This window comes from Cyprinodon tularosa, unplaced genomic scaffold (genome assembly GCF_016077235.1).
Source record: "Cyprinodon tularosa strain WSP-4 unplaced genomic scaffold, ASM1607723v1 ctg40, whole genome shotgun sequence".
NCBI classification, from domain to species: domain Eukaryota; kingdom Metazoa; phylum Chordata; class Actinopteri; order Cyprinodontiformes; family Cyprinodontidae; genus Cyprinodon; species Cyprinodon tularosa.
The window spans coordinates 2495984-2521494 of record NW_024039119.1 but is presented as its reverse complement, the minus strand read 5'-3'; the positions used below and the strand labels follow the sequence as shown (position 1 = coordinate 2521494).

General features: G+C 38.4%; 2 protein-coding genes across 3 annotated transcripts in view; one reads left to right on the top strand and one right to left on the bottom strand.

Annotated features, from left to right (window-relative positions):
* Nucleotides 1-2920, bottom strand: part of srgap2 (SLIT-ROBO Rho GTPase activating protein 2) — a 115080-nt gene extending 112160 nt beyond the window's left edge. For both annotated transcript variants that reach the window (XM_038298045.1, XM_038298046.1), the window contains exon 1: nucleotides 2383-2920. In XM_038298045.1, coding sequence (XP_038153973.1) covers nucleotides 2383-2449 — 67 coding nt within the window. In that variant the 5' untranslated portion in view covers nucleotides 2450-2920. The remainder of the gene's footprint in view (nucleotides 1-2382) is intronic.
* Nucleotides 2921-9846: 6926 nt separating this feature from the next.
* Nucleotides 9847-15403, top strand: fam72a (family with sequence similarity 72 member A). Its single transcript, XM_038298173.1, has 4 exons — nucleotides 9847-10375; nucleotides 11604-11681; nucleotides 12099-12223; nucleotides 14615-15403. The coding sequence occupies exons 1-4, from the start codon at nucleotides 10224-10226 to the stop codon at nucleotides 14707-14709; spliced, it is 450 nt and encodes a 149-aa protein (XP_038154101.1). The 5' UTR covers nucleotides 9847-10223; the 3' UTR covers nucleotides 14710-15403.
* The last annotated feature ends 10108 nt before the right edge of the window (nucleotides 15404-25511 follow it).

The following is a 25511-nucleotide window of genomic DNA, read 5'->3' as shown; positions in this document are numbered from 1 at the left end:
ATGTTTTCTTTTTTCCTTTTTGAGACCTAATGTTTAAAGAAACTCTCTCAGATTTAAAATAGGGCATCGGTGAACATGTGTTGTGAAGTTTAAACATAAATTCTTTATTAGATGGAGCTCTGAACTTTGACTAGGCCGTTCTGATACATGAATATGCTTTGATCTAAGTCCACCTTAGGTTAAGTTCAAAGGTCAGCAACCTGCCCTGACTCCGCTAAATAATTCATTAAATAAAAAATGAAATAAAGCTATTTAGAGACGGAAATATGAAATGATATGTCGATAAAACACAAATCCTTGTTTTTTTTTATATCTGTGTTGCCATTTTAAACAACCTGTAGTTTATCCGTATGTTTAGTCTTTAAAATGATGAAAAAAATGTAACATATGAAAAATGAGTTTTCTTCCGTATCATCTTTTCATTTGTTGAAAAAGCTGATTTAAAAAGAAACACAAATAACTTCTAAGCTAATGACAAGAACCTGAATCTAAAGTCATATTTCTGTCTCTTTTAAAGATGCTTAGTTCGGAAAATTCAATTCAAATACTCTTTAAAAAAAACAGCTGAGGCTCCTATCAGAACCATTAGTCGGCTCTTTAGCATTTTTAACCCCTGCTGAAGGTCCAATCCGGCGCCGCAGGCTGCAGAGCTCAGCTCTAGCTGTAGGATTTGGGTCTTTGTGCAGCTTGGAGATGGATCTCAGGTCTTTTAAAGCCTTTTCTTCTTTTTTTTTTTCTAAGACTGATTGGCATTTAGCTCCATGCAGCTTCCCTGGATCCCCTACAGCGTAAAGCTGCAACTGTTATGTGCCACTACGGGGATGGTGCACAATAGATGCTTCCACTTTAAGCATCTTTAAGCATCACGATTTGTGGATTCCATAAACCACAGTTTCTCCCTCAACAGCGTCCCACCTGAGCTTTGAATCTTAAAAGCTCCTCCAGAAACACCCCAGGCCTTCTCTTGTAGATCTTTGCATCATACTGTTTCCTGGTTGGGATACTTGATCAAACCAAACACATTTGTTTTCATTCAACCCAAATTGTACTACTTTAAATATCATTAAGATCACAAAAATACACCCCACTCTTCTCAGATGTGTGTTTATCATGAAATAGTCAGGAAGCAGATAATGCTTTTCAATTTCCTCCACAGAGGTTAGAGGTCAGTTACTTTTTTTTCAGTACCATGATAAAATCTGAAAATGTTCAGTCTTTAACCATCAGCATCATCAGTGATCATTTAATTTTCACCACAGTTCTCAGTCTGCGAGCGACACACAACCCTCCAAGGAGTTGAATCCTTTCCAAAGGAAAGTAGAGACTGCATTTAAAAGTTTAAAGGGCTCCACACCTGAACATTCAGTGTATGTTTCCCTTTTCATTTGTGTACTTTAACACCAGTAATTCCAGTCCAGCAGCATAGTTTATCCCTCGTCCCCCTTGCTGCTGACTAATCAGGCCCTGACAAAAACAACCGATGAAGGAGAGCAGTTCCCCTAAAGAAGAAGGGTAACAGTAGAGGTTAACATGTTGATCCCAATGGGAGGTAAGAACCACTGATGATAAGGCAAGTAGTAGAGCATCTTATCAAGTGATCTGGCACCAAAGCAAGAAGAATCCAGCCTTTAATCTCTCTATATCTTCCCTATCCTTCTCCCCATTTTGCCACCTCTCATTTTTCCCCCTTTTTTTGCAGCTTGAGGTAAAACTCATAACCTCACAAATCTGATAAGCAGCCACCTCCACATTACCCACAGAAACCAGTGAGTGCAATCTGCTTTTTCCTCACCCTGACCTTTAGATGAGCTGTAATCAATGAGAATGCATCGGATCGTTTAATTGCAATGTGTGTTTAACCCATTATGTTGCAGAGCAGTGAGGCAGACATGCAGGAGGGAAAGAAAACGCCCTACACCCAGCTTTGGTGTTGACCTCCTCCTTCTCCTCCTCAACATCACCTTTGCATATCCATCCCCCCCCCCCCCCCCCCCCCCCCCCCCCCTCTCTCTCTCTCTTTAGGCCACATCTGGACTACACCTCTGATTCCTGCGCGTTTTTTTCTTCCTCCCCCTGCCTTTGTTATAACCATCAATGAGCTGCCTCATTTCCAAGCCTTCATCTTTCAAGTCGCCCTGGTGTCCGTTTTTTAAATGACTGCAACTCATTCAGTGTTATTAGATACATTTAATAATAACTAATTGATCGGTGCAACCAATGAAACATAAATAAAGAAAAAAGGGGGTGCAGAAATGAGAGGTAAGGGCGCAGAGCGCGCGTGCCAAACCGTGGGAGCGCGGATTTAACGCAACATTGCGTCACATTGTGGAGGAAAAAAAAAACATTTAAAAAGGAAAACAAAGGAAAAAAGTTGCAGCCTACCTTTAACTTGAGTTTCATATTCGGCCACGATCTCCTTGTCCTTGCGGAATTTAGCCGGAGACGTCATGGCTGAGTTTAGAGATCAGATCTCACTTGTTTCCCCCCCACCCCTCCACCCTAGTAACTCTAAAAGCCCGCTGTGGATGAAAGGAAAAACCTTCCTGGAACAAGGCTGTGAGGGGAGCAGAGTTGGAGGAATAAAGAAGCAGAGATCCTGGGATGGGAGCTGGCAGCTCCTCTCGGTGTGCTCTGTATTGTCCTCCCTGCCTGGGCTCACTCAGGGCGCATTGTGCGTTTGGCGCGGCTGCTCCTGCCTCTCCGCCTCCTCAAAACCGGTTATGGTAAAAGCAGCTTCTACAGGAAAAAGATTCATCCCCTTTTCAAAGGAAAAATCAAAGAGAAACTAACACAGCTCATAGGTAAAAGTTCCTATGATGCCAAAAACTCTTCCGTCGGGTTTTCTCGCCAGAGCCCGCCCGCCTGTCTGAACTCAACTGCTCTGTTCTTCCTCCTCCTGAAGTGAGAGAGAAAGAGAGAGAAAGGGGAAACCAAAGTGGTGATGGAGTGTTGCTGGTCAGCTCTACTGCGCAGGACAAGCATGGCAGCACTCTAACCGGCCAGCAAGCAACATCTTATCTCCTCTAAAGCTCTGCATACGTTCTGAAGGGTTAACAGCCAGACCATTTTTGGCTGGCGCTCCAAATAAAGCTTTTCCACCCTTGCAGATTTAAAACCGTGAAGTTTGTCACAATCAGGGGCGGATTTAGGAAATGTGGGGCCCTAGGCAAAAACAGGCAGGGGGGCCTTCTCTGAATGGAGAAGACAACACATAAAACACACCCATTATGCAGATGAAGAAATGTTAATAGAATAAACATACATTATTTGTTCTATATTTTGTCCCTCTCTTCTTGTCCCTTTTCTTGTTGTTTTCCTCTCTATGTTTTGTACTCAGCTGACTTTTCATGATGTCTCTAAAGGAATGAAAGATTTTTTTTCCAAGCACTAAGCTCACTTAGCTGATTGCTAAGTAAATAACTCATAAAAAAAAGTAAATAACCCAGTCCTTCTTTTCACTGCAGACAAGCTATGATCTGCTTATCTGTTCTCCATTTTTCATTTGGATTATATAATATCTGCATGAATTATGACAGCAGACAAGATAGAGGAGAGCAGGAGGCGGGGTTACCAATCTGCTTGCTCTGGAGAGCAGAGTTAGCTGCTTTTAGATGTTGTCGCCAAAGTCTCCAGTAGCAGAAAAAAGTGGCTAGATTTGGCACTAGGCGCTTTTTTGTAATAAAAGTGCTACAGGGGTCTGAAAAGTCACTAAATATAGCACCAAATCCTTTGTTTTCCTAATGGTTTGCTGCTGTTTGCTTGGACCTTTCTGAACATGTGCAATAAATGGACTGATCCAATATGGTGGACTGAAGGGGGGCTGAGACACACTCATTATAAGCGTTCTGATGGCATTTTAGTAAAAGGATTTTTATCAAAAACATAATTAATGTGCGCAAGTAAGGAATAGTTGTATTAACCATACATGTAAACAGAGTTTTATGGGGCCCCCAGGAACATGGGGTCCTAGGAAACTGCCTAGTGTTGCCTAATGGTAAATCCGCCCCAGACACACATTAATGTTTAAGATTGTCAAACTAGTTTTAATATCAGATGATCTTAATAGATCCGTTATAATGACCACTGAAAAAAGAACTGTACCATATTGTTAATTTCATGTTTATGTGGGATTAACTACTGTTTTTTATACTAGCTACATGCTTCTGGTCACACTAAAGCAACATTTCTGCCAGATAAATAAAAAAAAACATTTAATACAATCTTATCTGACAAAACGAATTAAACTTTATGATTTTGGAGAAATTCACCTCTGCATTTAACCCATCCCCTTGGGGAGCAGTGGGCTGCCACAGTGGGACGCCCGGGGAGCGGAGATGACCCAGAGTGGCAGTCTGTGGGAATGGGGCTCAGACTCAGAACCTCAGGATTCCAAGCTCTCTGCCCTAACCACTAGGCCGCCACTCCCCTTTAAGTATAAAATATCTTGGAAAAAAAATCCCCATCATTAAAAAAAATCTATTTATCTAAGAGGGGCCAGGCATATACTCATATTTCTCCAGCTCCAGAGAGAGAAATGAAGAAAACATTAACATTCTGCCACACCTTCGCAGCAGTGGCCATTCTACCAAAATTATGTTTTGCTGTGAAATATTTCTTATAATCATAACAAAATCTAACACAAACATACACACTTCTGGTGACATTGCATAAAACAGATGATCAGGGTTTATTTAATTTTTGAATATTGTTATTTTCTAATAATATCTATATTTGTGCATGAGGTTGTTGTTGGATAACTCATAAACCATTAAAGAAAACCCTTTTATTTTCAGGTTTAACACTGATGTGCATATAGTTACATTTAGTTTCCTTTACCAACAAACTCAAATTCCTAAACTACCAATGATGACAGAGGTGGTCATCCCAGTTGATCCTAAAATCAGACATAGTTTGACTTATTCAACCTTTTTTTGTTTCACACGGATAAAGACACCAGAGAACACTTTTGTGGAAACACCGCCCTCTACAGTCAAATATGAGAACTACAACGTAAGGTTTAAGAATACAAAAAATGTTCCTCAAACCAAATTTCTGTTCATCCTTTTTAACCACAAAAATAACTATAGTTATCTTTTAATTCAGCATTATGAATTTTATTGTAGTTTAATGTACAGTAAGCAAAATGTATTAACTAATCCTATGAGTGTGTAATATAAACATAAACCGACCAGATGGATCAACATTCAAACTGGAAAATTAACAGATTTTAACCACCTTCTGTCCTGAAGAAGAAAACTATCAAAATGGTTGCATCGATTATGGCTTTCAGGGTCACTGGAGTCAAACTGACTCAAAAGTGTAATACAGAAACCCTTACATCTTAAATACAAGTTGATTGTTGAGGCTTTTCATCTGTTTTTTTTTTAGCGCCAATTGATCAGCTACTTTATTATTCCCCTTGTGATGTCAAAGCCTTCCTAAAGGACAATTACAGTCTTTTTTCTTCAGTGTAACATTTAGAAATATTGTATTCAATGAAACGTTAAGATGTAGGTTCTTACCTTAAGACCAATTTATCTCTTTAATGTCATTGTGTATTTAATAATGAAAAGAAACTATGCAAAACCAGAGGGCATGTATCTATATAAATAGTTCCCTTTGTAAAGACTAGAAATGTAACAAAATATTATAACAAAATATTTTTTTTCTTCTAAATTATTATTGTAAAATTGTGCTGCTTAAGGTGGCTGCACGTTGAAGTAGCTCTGCTCGCTTGATTCTGATGAAAAATTTCTTTCTAAAAGAAAATCTTAGCTCTTTTTGTGAATCAGGGCTTCCTTTTCCTTATGTTTTTTGCCCCTGGTTTTGTATGCTGTGAAACTGAATGGATTTTTACAGATATTTTTTCTTTTTTTGGACAATTGTTATGTTGCTTAATCATGGAAAACATAGGAAGTAGATTTTTTTTTACAGCCAGCAACCGCTTTTTAACATCTCTAAAGCCGAAATAATACTTAAACTACTTCCACAAGTGCTAACTTAGCTGAACAGCAGGCGCAGAGGATGCAGAGCAGGAGCAAAGAGAAGAGAGAGAGGAAACAAGTTAAAAGCACTCTTAGTTCTAGAAAGGACTCAGCTAGAATATCAGCAATGCAGCATTATGTGTTTTACTGAAAAATGGCTGCAGGATCATATCCCTTGACTCCAATGCCTCTATGCTAGGGTCATACGAGTAGACATAGATTTAAAGAAGACTGGAAAACTCAAGGGGAGTGGGTCGTCAGTGCTTGTGAACAACAGATGGTGTCATCCAGGAATATTCATCACTACAGCGCAGATATTGAACCATTGACAGGTGGTTTTCAGCCACATCATTTACCCATAGAGTTTACCAGTGTTCATCTGGAAACCATTTACTTCACCTTCTGCCGTTGCCGAAACTATATGTAATGTAATCTGTTCTGTTGGTGTTGACCTACTGACACAAAAGCCCAATGCATTTATGGCAGTAACTGGTGATTTTAACCATGTCTCATTTTATGCTATACTGCCAATGTTCAAACAGTTCTTCTGCTGCTATACCAGAGAAAACTAAACTTTGGACTTGTTTTATGCAAATGTAAAGAACTTATACATTTCTAAAGTAAGATTTCTTGAGAAATCAAATCACAATCTTTATACTCAGCTCAGAGTAAAAGCCACTTTATAAAGATAATGTGCATTAGGAAGAACTGTAAAAAGATGGTCACAGGAAGCTGAAGAAACCCTACAAGGTTGTTTCGGGGCTTATGGACTGGGATGCACTGTGTCAGCCCCACGGAAACGACATCTGTGTGACTGATTGCATAAACGTCTGCCTAGATAACAGCCTCCCCACCAGCAGAGTGAAATGCTTCCTAAATAATAAACCTGTGATCACAAGAGTTCCTAAAGAACAACAGGGCCTTGCAAAGGTATTCGCTCCGCTTGATTTGATCGGTGTTTTTCCATGTTGCAGGCTTGAAACATAAAGATAGAAAATTGTCATTTCTTGTAAAGGATCAACAGAATCATGAAGTGTAAAAAAAATATTGGATAATTTAAACTTTTGTTGAAAAAAAAAAGCTGAAGAGTTGGGTGTGCAAAATGAATCTGCCCCTTTACTTTCAGCGCAGCAAACTCTCTCCAGACGTTCAGTGAGGATCTCTGAATGAATCAAATGTTGACCTAAATGACTGATGATAATAAATAATAATATATATAATCCGTGTGTGTAATCAAATCTCTGTATAAATGCACCTATTCTGTGGTCGTCTCAGAGGTCTGTTTAAAGGGCAGAGATTATCTTGAAGAACAGGGAACACACCAGGCAGACCGAGATACTGTTGTGGAGAAGTTTAAAGCTGGATTTGGATACAAAAAGATTTCCCAAGCTTTAACATCCCAGGAAGCCCTGTGCAAGCGATAATATTGAAATGGAAGGAGTGTTAGACTACTGCTAATTTACAAAGACCCGGCCGTTCCTCTAAACTTTCAAGTCAAACAAGGAGAAGACTGATGAGAGATGCAGCCATCATCACTCTGGATCAGGCATTCCCAAACTCGGTCTTCAAGGCCCCCTGTCATGCAGGTTTTAGAGGTTTCCTTGCTCCACCACAGCTGATTTTAATTGAAAGCTGATTAACAGGCTTTTGGTCTACTGCAATCATTATATTCAGCTGTACTGAAGCAGAGAAACCTCTAAAACCTGCAGGACAGGGGGCCTTGAGGACCGAGTTTGGGAATGCCTGCTGGATGATATGAGACTCTGTCCATGGGAAAACAAACAGTTATATGCTCCACATATCTGGTCTTTAGGGAAGAAAGCAGTTTATTAAAGATATCCATAAGAAATCTGGTTTAGAATTCTCCAGAAGCCACCTGGGAGACACCGCACATATGTGGAAGAAGGTGCTCTGGTCAGATGAAATGACCAATTATACCTGTTGGCAGCAATGCAAAACATTATGTTTGGCATATAGGCAACGCAGCTCATCACCCTGAACATGCCATCCCCACTGTCAAATGCTGTGGCCACAGCATCATGGTTTGGGCCTGCTTTAATTCAGCAGGGACAGTGAAGATGGTTAAAAACGATGAGAAGATGGATGGAGCCAAGTACAGGAGCATTCTGGAAGAAAACCTGTTGAAGTCTGCAACAGAGCTGAGACTGGGATGAAGATTTATCTTCCAACAAGACAATGATCCAAAACAGAAAGCAAAATCTACAATAGAATACTCCATATCCCTATCAAATGTTTAAATAGCCAATAAAATATCTAATTATTTCCAATACATTTCATTCCACTTCCTGTTTATGTCCCAAAAAATGAAAATAAATAAGATTTATGTTCAAAGTCTGAAACGTAGCAAAAGTTTTAAAAGTACAAGGGGCCAAATACTTTTCTCCAGTGCATTGAATACTGGAGACGATACTCTCATCATTCCTTTTTAATCATTCTTATTTTTGGTTTGTGGAACCAGAACAGTAGCTTGACTGATTGATTAATTGAATTTATTGATCTCACAGTGAAAAAATTTACTCATGACATCAGCTCAAATTGTCAAAGAAGAAGAATGTCCCAAAGGAAGAAAAAGGTGCATCGTATATATATACAGTATATACAGTGAGTCCACATGACAGCTTTTAAAGTTTTTTATAGACGGATTATTATATAGGGTTATTGCACAAGGGAATTAATATAGATGGATATTTATTCAATTGAATTAAATTCAGTTTATTTATATAGCGGCAATTTACAACACGTCATCTCAAGGCACTTTACAGTTCACCAGATTGTACAGTCGAATTGATTCAAAGTTTTCTATCTAAGGGAAGAAAACCAGCTGATTGCATCGACTCATTGATTCGAATGCAATCTCTCACACTAAGCATGCCTGTAGCGACAGTGGAGAGGAAAAACTCCCTTTTAACCTTTAGAAACCTCCAGCAGAACCAGTCTCAGTGCGAGCGACCATCTGCTGAGGCCGACTGGGGTTCAAAGAGACAGAAGCAGAGATACAAAAAGCAGCTGTAAAAAGCGGCCCTGCCCAGGAAACACACAGCCAGGCAAACAAGTTCCGAGCCAACTCCCATGTCAGAGGATGAAGAGAGCACATCCAGCCAGTCATAGTCGGAGAAACAGGACTACACTGGAAAAACAGCCCGATCTCGAACATCTATAAACAAAGGTGTTGATGGCAGCAGCACAGCTGATATTTCTCTCTAGGATGGTGTCACAGCCAAACAGAAACAGACGAGGTGAAGCTACTATGAGAAAAAGCACAGAGAGCATAACTTTAGAGACTGTGGATTACATTACAAATGTAAAATATTAATATTAATAATAAATATCACAAATTAAATGTAAAAAAAATACATGCAATTTGCATTTTTCCTCTTTCAAAAGAACTCAAAACTCCACATATGATTTTGGAATTTGGGAAATGATAAAAGACCTTAAATACTGTTAGTAAATCATTGTTACTCACATTTATGTTTCTTCTATTACTTATTTTTTTCATAACTTGGTTATTTGTTTTGGTCTTTCATTGTATATTCCTTTTTCATCCTGTCAGTTATTGAAAAAATAAATAAAACAAATGTCAGAAAAGAAAAACATCTAGCTCTTTAGACAACTGACATTTAAATGAAATTATCATGAATAGTAGGCTAATAGGTTAAAATAATAAGGTTTTAAAAAATGAATAATAGCTTTTCAGATAATTCAGTGAAACTTTTTTAACTTTAGTTTTTAACCAATCAAATCCAGGCACTGGAAGGGAACTGACCAATGATATTGGTTCCTGTAGTGTGCAACCAATGAGAAACCGATCTCCGGTGTTTTAAACGTAGTTTCAGGAAGTGTCGTTAAATATCAGGAAGTTGTAAACAAAGCTGACAGCTATCGAGTTAGCTGTTCACTACATTTGCACGGATGCTGAACTAGCGGATTAAAAAGCCGATGTTGCTCATGTGTGCGGATTAAATTACACCGCTTTGGATGTAACAATCGTTCTGCTGTTATTCCTTAGATCGGTTTCCTGTTACCTGTCTTCCGTTTAGCGCTGGAGGGAGGATAAAAGAAGCTAACGTTGTTTACACAAGGACCTTAGAGCAGCAGGCATCTCCTCATCGAGAATAAACATTAATCATCCGATATTAACCCGATCTAGATTAGTTTAAGGTCACCGATTTAAACACCAATAGGGATTTCTTCCTAATTTAGATTATCTTAAGAACAATGTCCACATCCAACTCCAGCTTTAAGAACAAATGTGTTGCCCAGGTGAACTGCATCTTCTGCGACAGTCTGCTGTGCACCAGGGGGATGAAGGCTGTGCTTCTTGCAGACACAGAAGTTGAGCTTTTTTCTACAGATATTCCTCCAAACAGGTTGGTGCTAACCGGATTAGCATTGCTGCTAGCCTTTGTTTTTACCCGCTGCTGCTTTTTCTACAACGGGATGGAAATAGTTAAAATATCAACATTGTTTTGTTACGTGTTTCTACTCAAAATGCAACATGTATAGAAATTTTAATTAAAATCTTAATCTGTTTTTTTTTTAAAGATTTGTTTTATTAACCCTTTATAGGGCACTCGGTGAAATACTTTGAAAAAAGGCAACTTGCTTGAATATATTAAGGAAAATAACAATAGTGCTTCTATAAGAAATTAATGAAAAACACTATGAGAGTGAAAGAAACACATTTTTTGGTCGGTACAACCAAACCTTAGTGGTATTAATGCTGATACTGGCACTGTTTCAAATTTCTTTGTTTATAAATCTAAAGAAAATTTTTTTACTTTATTTTTTCACTTTTCAATTAGCGGGTTTACCTTTCTTTTATTGACTTGTTAACTTTATTAGTTATTCTCGTAATTTTATGACTTTATTCTTGATCTGACTTTATTCTCGTAATGTTATGACTTTATTCTCGCGATACTACGATTTTATTCTCGCATTTATACAACTTTATTTTCATTGCAACTTTATTCTTGTAATTTTACATCTTTATTCTCATTGCGGCTTTATTTTCATAATGTTATGACCATTCTCATAACTTTATTACTTTATTCTCATAATTTTATCACTATTCTCGTTGCAGCTTTATTCTTATAACGTTATGACTTTATTCTCGCGATATTAGGACTTTATTCTCATAATGTTACAACTTTATTCTCATTGCGACTTTATTATCGCAATTTTATGACTGTTCTCGCTACAACTTTATTTTCGTGATTTTACGACTTCTCGTAATTTTACGACTTTATTCTCATTAGTTTATTACTTTATTCTCGTTCTTTTTACGACTTTATTCTCGTAATTTTACGAGGTTATTCTTGTAATTTTATGACTTATTCTCATAATGTTATGACTAGTCTCGTAACGTCACTACTTTATTCTTGTAATTTTATGACTTTATTCTCGAAATAGAAAAAAAAAATCTCTAGCCTGGCCCTAATACTCCTTCGTCAAAACCATACAAGGAAGATGATTTAATATAAAATATAACACAAACTTTTTCCCTCCCACCCCCATCCTCCTAATCTTATTCAATCTTAACATTGATTTTATGTTGTTTTTGCCCTCTGTTTATATCTGAATGCTTTCTGTCCTCAGAACTGTTGATTTTGTTGCCAGCTGCTACTCTACTGACAGCTGCAAATGCAAACTGAGAGACATTGCATGTCTTAAATGGTATGTATATTTTATCATTACATTTTGAAGTTTGCCCAAGGATGTTTGAATCTTTCTTTTTTTATTTTATAAAGTTACTAATGGGAATAAATGTAATTTATCTCTTGTTCTGGACTATTTTATTACAATACTAGTTAGGTGTTGTGATCTTTTCCCTTAAAATGCATGTGAGACAAATAAAAATAGATGCTAAGTAGTTTAATGGTTGCATGTTTTACTGTTATTTGACATCACAGCAGAGCTGCATAGCATCTTTTATTTTGCCAGGCTTTTGTTGTTGTTGTACACAAGGCAAAAAATCCCCAACAGCTGGTACATAATAGGCACTAGTGGAGCAAGCACTTTTTCACACATGAACCCAAATTAAAAGTGCTGACCTATGGTTTGTTCTTTATTCCCTCTAACTCCTGCTTCCAGTGGCAATGTTGTGGGTTATCACGTGGTTGCCCCCTGCAAACCCTGCCTCCTGTCATGTAACAATGGCCATTTCTGGATGTTTAACAGTGACGCCGTGTCCACTCTCAACAGACTTGATGCTACGGGTCAGTATAAAAACCCTTCCTTTGTCATTTTTGACCAGGCACATTTTTGTGGCACAGTTGATAATGACGCAGGGAAAGCCTGAAAACAAATACTATAGTAAAACAATCACATGGAGAAATGGGGAAAAAAATCTTACGATGGAGTATTAGGGCCAGGATAGAGATTTTTAAAATTGTTTACTTTGAGAATAAAGGCATAAAATTACGAGAAAAAAGTTGTAATATTACGAGAATAAGGTTGTAATCATCGTACAACAACCCATTTCAGAAAGAAAGCTTGGAGGGGGCTATCTATTCTGTAGACAACATTTTACTTCTACTTCTTACATTTTAAAAATTAAATTTGTGTCATTTAAGATTAATTTCCTGCCTGTTGGTATTTAAAAAAAATAAAAACCATCAAAATAATTAGTTTCATCCAGACAATTAATTTCCTTCTGGTTGGACTCTGTGCTGCCCCAACCTGTTGTTCACCACACACACACCAACATATTTTAAGATGATGCAAAGGTCATTTTCACACTGTTGCTATTAGTTTTAGAACTAATATCCTACTTAAAAATTAAGTAGGATATTAGGATTCAGAACTGTAAAAGATATGTTCCTTTAATAGGGTAGTACAGTAAAGAATCATTTTTTTCCTGCAGTACTTTTAATTTGATACGCTTAACTTCTACAGAAGTGTTTTTAAACAGAAGTATTTCAACTTCTACTTTATTACTTAATTATAATACTTGTATATAAAAAAACATCAAAAATGTATCCGAAAAGTCAGAAAACCTTTTTTCAAAGATGTGTATCAGCATTCTTTAGAGAGTTAAGGATAGAAGTAAGTGATTTTAGTACCATAATTACATTATTTATGGAAACCTGGATATATATCATTCTGTGCATGCGAAGGACGGATCGGGTAGTGACATGCAGTACAAGGTTTAATTGTTGTCCACCTTTATTCTTCTCCTTTAATCATGGTCCTTTAATTCAGGTGCATTACTGCCACCAGCTGGTGAGGAGCGGAACATTCTCCTCAGGGGTTATACATTTTCGATTTGTAGTTGGACTCTTGTAACTTCTAAACTTGTTTTCTCACAGATAAATCATCTGAAGTCACATGAAGTTAACAGTAAGGAGCAAATAAAAAACTTTTATCTAAACATTTATAAATTCAGTCTTCTTAGCATACCGTTTTCAATTTGATTTCAGTTCATTTTATTTCTATAGCAACAATTTACAACACGAGTCATGTCAAGGCACTTTACAGAGATGATGCAGTCAGAAAGGAAAACTAGTTGACTGCATCCAGTCATTGACTTCAAGCTCCTCCTCAGTGAGCTTGCATTGATGCTTTTTACTTGCATTTTGTTTCTGACTCTTCAGCAATACCTCCCACCAAACATTATATTAATTTCCTAAACTTTTATTTTCCTATATGATTTGCAGCTTTGAAAATTTCTATTTAAAATTTGTATTTACCCAATGTAAGCATTACCCGATTATTTTTGTTTTACTGTCTTATAGGGCTGAAACTACTGATTATTGTGCGAATCGAATAATTTAAAGATTTTTTTTTTTTTATAATCGATTAATAATTGGATAGCCAAAGGTTCCTGAAAGAAGATTTTTTCCACAAAATCCAACCAGGTGAAACTCAAACTTTTCCACTTGAGGAGTTCTGGATAGAGCATATTGACAGACATTTTTTTCTTATCTTAAAGTTGTAGGGAAGTCATATTTGAATTTCAAATCATTCTGGCTTAAACATGTATATAAATGTACTCTTTATCAGACCATACTGTCCCAAAATTTCGAGAATTTTTATTTAATAAAAAAATCCTGTCTTAAAATCTGGTTAGCAACGATGCTTTGAAGAAACCAGTCACAATCAAACATGCTTGCGAACCTTCCGCCACAACAAACCCCACCTCCTTGATAAACAACCAATCACCTTCACTTTATTCATTCGTGTTAAGTCGTGCACCACTCGGGAGAATTCGGAAATGCAACGATTGGAACGGCCGATTCCCTACGACTTTTAATGCAAAATATTTATATATTTTTTACTCTTGTTATAATTTCTGCTTTAGGTGTGTTGATCTGTCAGCTACAGGCATACCTTACAGTCTCTATACTCCAGTTAACGATTAATCAATTACTATATTAGTTGACGATTAATAATCGATTAATCACAAATAAACCAAATCATAATAAATCAGCGCTGCTTTCTTTAGCAAACTGTTGTTTCATATCCTCAAACTTAAATGATCACTTTATTAAGGTGGAACCACCCTTTGTGCGACTAAATGAACTGAAGTGGTGGTTATATTTTCATCAGTTGACTAAACAAGGAATTCTGTTTAAGACCTTTTCTCTGTAACCTAAAAACGTCTGCAGGTCTGAATCTGCTGCTGTGGGGGGATCTCCCTGAGCTAGACGACAGCGAAAACGAAGAACCAGAAAGCCTGTCAGATGAGGAGTGCATCAGGTAGAGCCGACGGCCTGCTGGGTGATGGAGGAGCTGGTGGAGTGTACAGACCTTGCTGGGCGGACACCAAAAAGAGGAGCGTTGAAGGGTAATTGAACACGGAATCAGATAAGCTCTACTCTAATCCCCCCCCCCACAGCCCCGGACCAGCAGACACCTGCTGCGGAGAACACCTGCTGTGACATCAGGCAGCAGGTGAAGCACACGTCCACCACAGCTTTCGTGTTGAATTACCCTTTAAGGCTGTGGCCATGCCTTTCCTTCTGTTTCATCATTAAAAACACGGGTCTTCCTTTGTGTTTGTTCTCTCCCACATTCATTTCTTCAGGCTACACTAAAACATGTAGCCCAGGACATCTGGACTGGTATCAGCTCCTGGTTTTTATATTCTGTGACGAACTTTGGGTGTAGCAGCTAGAGAAGTTAGCTGCTGATGCTAATCGGTGTTTATTAGAATCCAGACTCGGTTAAAAGGACGGCCACAGCTCACCCAGCTGTCATCTGTACGTTCAACATGCTGTGATTGAAAGTTGTGTCTTAAAAGGCCTGTAGGTGTTCTGCTGCGTGGCTTGGTGCTGAATGAAACCTCCAGTGCTTTTTCAATCTCGCATATTAGAGAAATGGCACAAATATTATATAATGTACCTGTTCCTCGCTTTTATAAAGGGCAAATAGTATTGAAAGTACCATACAATTTCACAATGAGTTTATTTCTTTTCTTAATGCAACGTTGTACCTGCAGCATCTGAGGAAGAAGAGACGACTCGGTTATGGGCTCAGTTGAAATATCCATTAACTAAAGGTATTTATAGATGGGCATCTCATTGGAACATTTAGTTATGCAGAAGTGAGGATCATTTTATAGAGTTAAAATCTACAGAGCTCTGGATTAACTAAGTTAATTATGTCCCTTTTATTATTTCAATAAAATAATATGTTTTGGAAATCGAAATTCAACAAAATGCAATCCAAAAATGATACACTAGAAAAATTTTATGATTTAAAAAAAAAAATTTTGGGGGGGTGACTATTTGTTTTCTTCAATTATGTTTTTTCTAATAATTATTTTTCTTTCATTTTTTTTATATGTTAATAAAAACTGTTTCATTGCTTCCTCACGCCAGAGGACAGCCCGCCCCCCCCAGGGTTGAAGACAATGTGATTTGTAAAACACAACTTAAAAGAATGCAATCTAAAAAGTAGAAAATTGAAAATATCATATCTGCAAATGAAAAATGAATAGAAATAAAGCATTAAAAATTAAAATTTGAGCTAAATTAGAATCAACAGCCAAGTTTCTCTCCATACCTTCTTTTCTATTTTTTTTTTTTAGTTAAATTTTTGGAGTGCACTTTTTTTAGATTTCCATTCACAAAACAGATTTTTTGCTTGCAGCAATAATGTAACAAAGTTCACTCCATAGTTGTGTAGAAAGAAGTTCCAGAAAATGCATAATTTATTTCAATTATACATGAAATAAATGATTCCCTGTTCCCAGGGTTTATGACTTTGATCATTAAAAGCCCTAAGAGATCCAAAATGAAGGTGAATATGGATGATGATTGGTTGCTATTAGTCAGCAACGAAACCTGGAAGACTCTGAAAATGCAAAAAAAGGGCGACATGTTGGAACCCAGTGACTTTTACTTTGTTCTTTTGCTTCTTTGCGCTTTTTTGCGTCGCTGTGCCTGGGTAATACCATGATTTGCTCATAAAGTAACAGGAATCTTTAAGTTAATGAAATCTGCTTGTGTTGTTTAGGATCGCTGTTAAAGAATCGAGGGTTGAATGTTACATTATTATTATCCTTATTTTTCTACCTGATGGCTTAGGATAAAAAAAAGCTCCTGGGCCTGCAGGTTAAACAATGCTGCAGCTTTAAATTCAGAGAAAATAACTTTTTTTTCTTTTTTTTATTTAATAGAAACTGACAGTCTGTAACTTTCAGACCAAATTCTGTTTATGAAATGATGCATTAGCTATATATTTATTAAAAAAAGACCAAAACATCTTTTTTTTTTCTTTAAGTCGTTAACAAATGCTTTGATTTGTATTGTGCTTCTGTTCATGTATTTAAAGTGTCGATCCATAGTGCTTTGTTTTGTACATTAAGCATTGAACGTGTACAGTTTTACCTCAAGACGGTATGATGTGTGAATTTCCTTTAAATAGATAATTGTTAAAAGATAATCAAATTATTTAAAAGGCTGTTTCTGACGGTTGATTATTAACATGCCCATATGGAATATATATGAAAATATTTTGGAATTGCACTAAAAAAAACGCACTGGTAGTTTGAGAATGATTTGTTGTTTTGTATGCTTGTTAAGTTAATAAAAGTTTTGTTTTTTTCAAAATAATCTTTGTGTGTTTTTTATTTAATTTTTATTGCTATTAATATTCTTTCAATCAGTATAAAGTTGTTTTTCTTTAAGCCTATCTCAATCTCCGTTCCCTGTATGCAGGGGTGGATTTAGAAAATTTGGGGCCCTAGGCAAAGTCAGGCAGGGGGGCCCTCTGAATTGAGAAGGCAACACATAAAACAGACCCATTATACAGATAGAGAAATCTCAATAGAATACACATACATTATTTGTTATATGTTTTGTCCCTCTCTTCTTCACCCTTTTCTTGTTTTTCTCTCTTGTTTTGTACTCAGCTGACTTTTCATGCTGTCTCAAAAGGAATAAAACATCAAAAGGAGCCGATTTCTCCGTCCTGTGTTTCCAAAAACGTGACGGCAAAAGTAAATAACCCAGTCCTTCTTTTCACTGTAGACAAGCTATGATCTGCTTATCTGTTTTTCATTTTTCATTTGGATGAAATAATAGCTACATGAATCATGACAGCAGACAAGATAGAGGAGAGCAGGAGGCAGGGTTACCAATCTACTCGCTCTGGAGAGCAGAGTTCAGTGCTTTTAGATGTTGTCCCCAAAGTCTCCAGTAGAAGAAAAAAGTTGCTAGATTTGGCGCTGGGTGCTTTTTTTTTAAATCAAAGTGCTAGAGGGGTCTGAAAAGTCAGTAAATATAGCAACAAAAGCGCTAAGTTGGCAACACAGCTATTCGCATTAGTTGTTTTGCCGCTGCTGTCTGTTTGGACCTTTCTGAACATGTGCCGCAAGTGGACTGATCCAATGTGGTGGACACTGAAGGGGGGGTTCTGATGGCATTTAGGATTTTTATCAAAAACAATGTGCACAAATAAGGAATAGTTGTATTAACCATACATGTAAACAGAGTTTTATGGGCTCCCAGGATCTTGGGGCCCTAGGCAACTGCCTAGTATTGCCTGATGGTAAATCTGCCCCTGCTTCTATTACAGAATCTGCTCTGTACTCCTGAATGTCACCGATAGTAAACCAAGCACGAGGCGGAGACTTGTGCAAGTGAGAGAAATCAGAATTTCTTCCATCTCTCTGGACAGCCATCCGGTCTCTGCAGGCCTTGTGGCTTTGGGCATTGCAATCAGCCAGAAGCTTGGCTGGCCTTACAGTTAGCCAGCGGTACCTTGTAGGTGCTGTGAAACTGACGCAGATCAAGTCGAAATTAGCCGTTCTCCAATGTCATACATGGTTCAAAGCGACACCTCACTGAATCTCTGTTTTATTGTAAGATGTTTTGGCTTGGTTCATCATTCATGTTAGGAAAAGGTAAAAAAAAAAAAAAAACACATTAAAGAGATGGAACCCTTGTTATTCACGGTTTGGGCCACATGATGTCACCACTGTATGTGTTCACGTCACTGATCTCTATTTATTCATTGGATAGCTGAAGTGATGTGAACAACATGTGTGCTTCAGCATCAAACAACGATAATGTTCTCATTTTCATTTTAACTTATAATAAAAAAAATAGCATAGTTATTATGAAGTCAATGAAGTCTATAAATCATGTAATATATCTCATGTGTCATGTGCAACAATATTTTGCATGTTACATTGATAATAAAAACAATGCAGCAATATATCTATATATCTATATATATATATATATATATATATATATAGATATATATATATATATCTATATCTATATATATATATATACATAACAGATGTTCAGGACAGCTACAAATACCTTGGGGTGCCACAGGCTAACGGAAACCACGAGGAGATAGCAAGAAAGACTGCCACAGCTAAATACCTACAAAGAGTAAGGCAGGTCCTGAAAAGTCAGCTGAATGGGAAAAACAAGATCCAAGCCATCAACACATATGCCCCACCAGTCATCAGATACCCCGCTGGTATAATAAACTGGCCAAAGGAGGAGATGGAGGCTACTGACATCAAGACGAGAAAGCTCCTCACAATGCATGGAGGGTTCCACCCCAAATCCAGCACTCTGAGACTGTACACCAAGCGTAGCGAGGGAGGCCGAGGGCTAGTGAGTGTCAAGACCACTGTCCAGGATGAAACAACTAAGATCCAGGAGTACATCAGAAAGATGGCCCCCAAAGACAAATGGCTTGGCGAATACCTCAGGCAGGAGAAAACCGAAAGTGAGGACAAGAAAGATTAAGGAGAACCATCATGGAGGGACAATCCGCTGCTCGGCGTATACCACAGACAAATAGAAGAAGTGGCTGATATAAAAAAATCCTACCAGTGGCTGGAAAAGGCTGGACTGAAGGACAGCACAGAGGAACTAATCATGGCAGCACAAGAAAAGGCACTCAGTACAAGATCAATAGAGGCCAGGGTCTACCACACCAGGCAGGACCCCCGCTGCAGACTGTGCAAAGATGCCTCTGAAACAATACAGCACATAACAGCAGGGTGTAAAATGCAGGCAGGAAGTGCATACATGGAACGCCACAACCAGGTAGCTGTCATAGTGTACAGGAACATCTGCCATGAGTATGGGCTGGAAGTCCCAAGGTCAAAATGGAAGACACCTCCTAAGGTAGTTGAGAATGACCGAGCTAAGATCCTATGGGACTTCAAGATCCAGACTGACAAACAGGTGATGGCTAACCAACCAGACATCGTGTTGATCGACAAACAGCAGAAGAAGGCAGTAGTGATAGATGTGGCAATCCCAAGCGACAGCAACATCAAGGAGAAAGAACATGAGAAGCTTGAGAAATACCTAGGACTGAAGGAGGAGCTAGAAAAGATCTGAAAAGTAAGAGCAGCAGTGGTGCCAGTGGTAATTGGAGCACTGGGGGCTGTGACCCCCAAACTGGGAGAGTGGCTACAGCAGATTCCAGGTAAAACATCAGAGGTCTCTGTCCAGAAGGGCGCAGTCCTAGGAACAGCTAAGATACTGCACAGAACCCTCAAACTCCCAGGCCTCTGGTAGAGGACCCGAGCTTGAGGATGACACATACCACCCCACGAGGGGTGAGAAAACAGTTTTTATATATATATAGGTCAAATGTTTGTGTTGTTTTTTTCCCCCTTTAAAATAACATGCAATGTATTTCGGCACATAAGTTTTTCAAATGAGATATACAAAGCAGTGACGGTCAGATCCACTTTATAATGAATTACTAAATGGACATTTTACAGTGAATTACTTTCTGTTTACTCTACTTTATATTTTTTAACGATAGACACAAAGTCAATGGCTAACTCAGTCACTGTCTTCGAGTCAGTCTGAGATAGCCAGATTACTGTTTGCGTGTATATGGATTTTCTTGGCCAGCACATCCACCGACAGTGAAATTACATGTGAAACGTCTTCCCACAGCCGTCAAAATGTTTGTTTTTGCATTCAAATGCTGCACATGTAGGCATTTTTACTGTGCATCTCTTTGGGAGTGGGGAGTACAAATATGGTGGACGGTGGCTTCACTTTTTTCAGGTAATTAGCAATCCAGTGAATAGATAGAGATCAGTGGTTCACATCTCCACACAAAAGGAAGGAAGCCGCATGATAACCATCTCTCTATTACTAGGAAGCAATCACATAAATTGTTGTACCGATGTGTAGTAAATAATTCTAAAGCAGGATAACTGATATCACCAAGTCCAAGTGCCTGTTTTCTTTCTCTTAATGAGTGTCGTCTTTGTGGTCAACGCTGACAGGACTACTCTGCAATGATGAAACATCTGAGGACCCATGCACCGTGTGCCATCACTTCTGCTGCAGCCTGGTCGCTATGCAGAGGCACATCAAGAGCCATGCAGTGCAGGACTTCCTCCCTGACTGGAGAATCAGCAACACCTACTTATAAATCTCCCACATAATAAGCTGTAGCCTGGTTTCCCTCATGTAAGACTGTTAAATTTCAATAAAGCACTGTAGTGATGCTCATAGCTAAACATCTGCTTTACCCAACCATCAGTAAATCTAGATAAAAAAATATTGTTCTACTTGGAAGTATAAAGAACAAAATGGGTTTTGAAGGGTGTAATATTTATGCAAAGTGACAGTGTTCTCTATTTGCATTCACAGTAATAGGAATTCCATGTGCAGTACTATTTTCCAGTGACATTAAAGGTTTTGAAAGTGTTTAACAGTCAATAAAGCCACATCAGCATCTAATCCCTGATGCATGACGCAGGAATCCTCCCTCTGGCTTTGAAAATGATTAGACCACTGTGCAGCTGTGCCCTGGGTTTTTAGCGCCCTCAAGAGGACATATACTGAAAACTAAATTCTGCTGTCCTTGCCATGAGGCTTTCTATGCCACAGACTATGAGTAGTACCTTATAACAACGTAAATATTCATTATACAGTAAAAATAAAAGAGAATAGTGGAGTTAGCTTGTGCTAGATAGGGCTATATGTATGTTAGTACGCATGAGTGAATGTTGGCATTTTTTTGAAAGCTGAACTCTTAGTATTTTACCGATTTTTCAAATCAGGGGAATCTATTCAATTCAGTTCATTTCTATAGCGCCAATTTCACAACAGGTCATCTCAAAACACTTGATAATTCAACCAGATCATCCAGTCAAATTGATTCAAAGTTTCTACCTAAGGCAAACCAGTTGATTGCATCGACTCATTGACTGGAAGGCAATCCCTCACACCAAGCTTGCTTGTAGTGACAGTAGAGAGGAAAAACTCCCTTTTAACAGGAAGAAACCTCCAGCAGAACCAGGCTCAGTGTGAGCGGCCATCTGCTGAGGCCGACTGGGGTTCAAGGAGACAAAAGCAGAGACACAAAAAGCAGCTGTAAAAGGCGGCCCCCATCCAGGAAACACACAGCCAGGCAGACGAGCTCCGAGCCAGGTCCCATGCCAGAAGATGAAGAGAGTAAATCCAGCCAGTCACAGTCAGAAAACAGGACTACACTGGAAAACAGGCAAATCTTCAACATCTATAAACAAAGGTATTGATGGCAGCAGCACAGCTGATATTTCTCTCTAGGATGGTGTCACAGCCAAACAGAAACAGACGAGGCAAAACTACTGTAAGAAAAAGCACAGAGAGCATAACTTTAGAGACTGCGGATTACATTACAAATGTAAAATATTAACATTACACTGGAAAAACAGCCCGATCTCGAACATCTATAAACAAAGATGTTGATGGCAGCAGCACAGCTGATATTTCTCTCTAGGATAATTTCACAGCTAAACAGGAACAGACCAGATGAAGCTACTATGATGAGAAAAAGCAGAGAGAGCAGAACGTTAGAGATTGAACTAACAGATTCTGCAGAGATAGAACTAAACAGAATAATGAAAATGGATCTCTATGTCCTCCAGAAGTCTAAGCCTATAGCAGCATAACTATAGAGATAGATCAGGATAAACTGAGCCACTCTAACTATAAGCTTTATCAAAAAGGAAAGTTTTAAGCCTAGTCTCAAAAGTAGACGGGGTGTCTGCCTCACGGACTAAAACTGGTAGTTGGTTCCACAGGAGAGGCGTCTGATAACTAAAAGATCTGCCTCCCATTCTACTTTTAGAAACTCTAGGAACCAGTAGTAAACCTGCAGATCTCTATACATACGTTTAGCAGCTACTGTGATGCCAATAAAGCCTTTACCAGGAATTATTCAGAAGGTTTGGAGTAACTTAGGCCTTTTTTTGTACGTAACCTCATACAGCCAAGTTAGTTTTTCTCTTTTAAATTAGTTCATTATTCTTCCTGAGATGACTGTTTCAATTCTGTTCATTCGACTCGTATGTAATTTTATAGATGTGAGCATTTTCTTTACATCGTCAAAGTTTTTTTTCCTCTTAATATGATGCATGATTACAAGTCATATTAAAAACCCCCCAAAATATTGTTACATTTTATTTTATTTTTTAAAATGTTTTTGTATATTTTTTTTCTCCCATTTCCTGCAGCCCACTAGCGCCTCCCGGTGGCCCCCAATTTAATAATCAGTGGTCTAGCTATCCTTTGCATAGAACAGCAGCTTGGCAGTAAAAAAGCTACTTTGACGGGACGTGACGTCATTATTTGAGCTAATTAGTGAAACCTTGTAAAGCTATAACAGCCAAACTATAGAAAGCTCAATATTTCAGTTCCTGCAGGTTATCTTATGGTTTTGGTTCTTTGTGGTTTGCCTTATCCTGTTTTTTCTCTCTTTGGGGCTTGTCACACTTGTTTGTTTTATTTACCCTTTTTTCCAGGATGTTTTGTAAAATACTTCTCTTGTATATTTCTTAGTTTGTGTTTTTTAATCTACTTTTCTCAAAGTTCCTCTAAACAACATGTCTCTGTTTTCAGATTGTTTATTTTATTTCCAGTTTCTTCCCCATCGCCATCAGACAGCCGAACTGTTGAAAAAACTCTAAATCATGTCACAGACTCTGCATCACACTGATAACACCAAACCAAAGCACTGCATAACCTGCAGCATATACACTCACCGGCCACTTTATTAGGTACACCTGTCCAACTGCTCGTTAACACTTAATTTCTAAGCAGCCAATCACATGGCGGCAACTCAGTGCATTTAGGCATGTAGACATGGTCAAGACAATCTCCTGCAGTTCAAAGCGAGCATCAGTATGGGGAAGAAAGGTGATTTGAGTGACTTTGAACGTGGCATGATTGTTGGTGCCAGAAGGGCTGGTCTGAGTATTTCAGAAACTGCTGATCTACTGGGATTTTCACGCACAACCATCTCTAGGGTTTACAGAGAATGGTCCGAAAAAGAAAAAACATCCAGTGAGCGGCAGTTCTGTGGGGGGAAATGCCTTGTTGATGCCAGAGGTCAGAGGAGAATGGCCAGACTGGTTGGAGCTGATAGAAGGGCAACAGTGACTCAAATAACCACCCGTTACAACCAAGGTGGGCAGAAGAGCATCTCTGAACGCACAGTACGTCGAACTTTGAGGCAGATGGGCTACAGCAGCAGAAGACCACACCGGGTGCCACTCCTTTCAGCTAAGAACAGGAAACTGAGGCTACAATTAGCACAAGCTCATCGAAAATGGACAATAGAAGATTGGAAAAACGTTGCCTGGTCTGATGAGTCTCGATTTCTGCTGCAACATTCGGATGGTAGGGTCAGAATTTGGCGTCTACAACATGAAAGCATGGATCCATCCTGCCTTGTATCAACGGTTCAGGCTGGTGGTGGTGGTGTCATGGTGTGGGGAATATTTTCTTGGCACTCTTTGGGCCCCTTGGTACCAATTGAGCATCGTTGCAATGCCACAGCCTACCTGAGTATTGTTGCTGACCATGTCCATCCCTTTATGACCACAATGTACCCAACTTCTGATGGCTACTTTCAGCAGGATAATGCGCCATGTCATAAAGCTGGAATCATCTCAGACTGGTTTCTTGAACATGACAATGAGTTCACTGTACTCAAATGGCCTCCACAGTCACCAGATCTCAATCCAATAGAGCATCTTAGGGATGTGGTGGAACGGGAGATTCGCATCATGGATGTGCAGCCAACAAATCTGCGGCAACTGTGTGATGCCATCATGTCAATATGGACCAAACTCCCTGAGGAATGCTTCCAGCACCTTGTTGAATCTATGCCATGAACAATTGAGGCAGTTCTGAAGGCAAAAGGGGGTCCAACCCGTTACTAGCATGGGGTACCTAATAAAGTGGCCGGTGAGTGTATATTAATGCTCTGAACTTCCATATCAATGCGTTTTGTTGCACCATGTTGTTTTTTCCCCCACACTGTTTACATTTCATCACTGCTGCACTTTAAGAAATGGAAAGGTCATGAGATCTGTACTGAACTGTAAAATAACTTAGACTATTTAGAAAATAAAAGTTGTCTACCTTATATTATCCCTGGTATTTTTTCCTTCATTTAATAATTTTTTTCCGTTATCTGATTACAAGCACCTGTATTTATTTATTTATTTCAGCATTTTGGATGCTGCTGCTGTGGGATCAGTCTGCACTTTGACTTTGGTCCAGAACCAAAGGCCACAACATGTGGTCTAATATTTCATTCTCTTAGATTGGCTAAGAAATGCTCATTTTAAATTTTCCATTTCTCTTTTTAGACACTAGATGGCGCCAATGGACTACCAATAGGCTACCATCAGACTGAGTGAAGGTTGCAACGCATACAACCTGCTTAGCCTCAACGCATCTTCCTCTTTAAAGTAAAGTTAAGCGCTACAATATTCATGCAGCTTGGAAAGTTTCATTTAAATTGATTTTTTTAAAGGAGAAGGCTGATCTCTGAAAGATAATGAAACATGCATCTCTCAAAAAACAAAACAATCCAATAAGACTATCAGTTTTAAAAACAACTATTCTGTTCTTTTTTTACATTATAATAAAACAAATTATCATGAAAATGTTTCTAGAACCTTTATTAGTAATCAGTGATATTTTAAATGGTTTTAAAGCAGATCTACCTTTTATTTTTTTGCAGGTTTCTTCTGATACTTTAATCAGATTATCTCTGCTA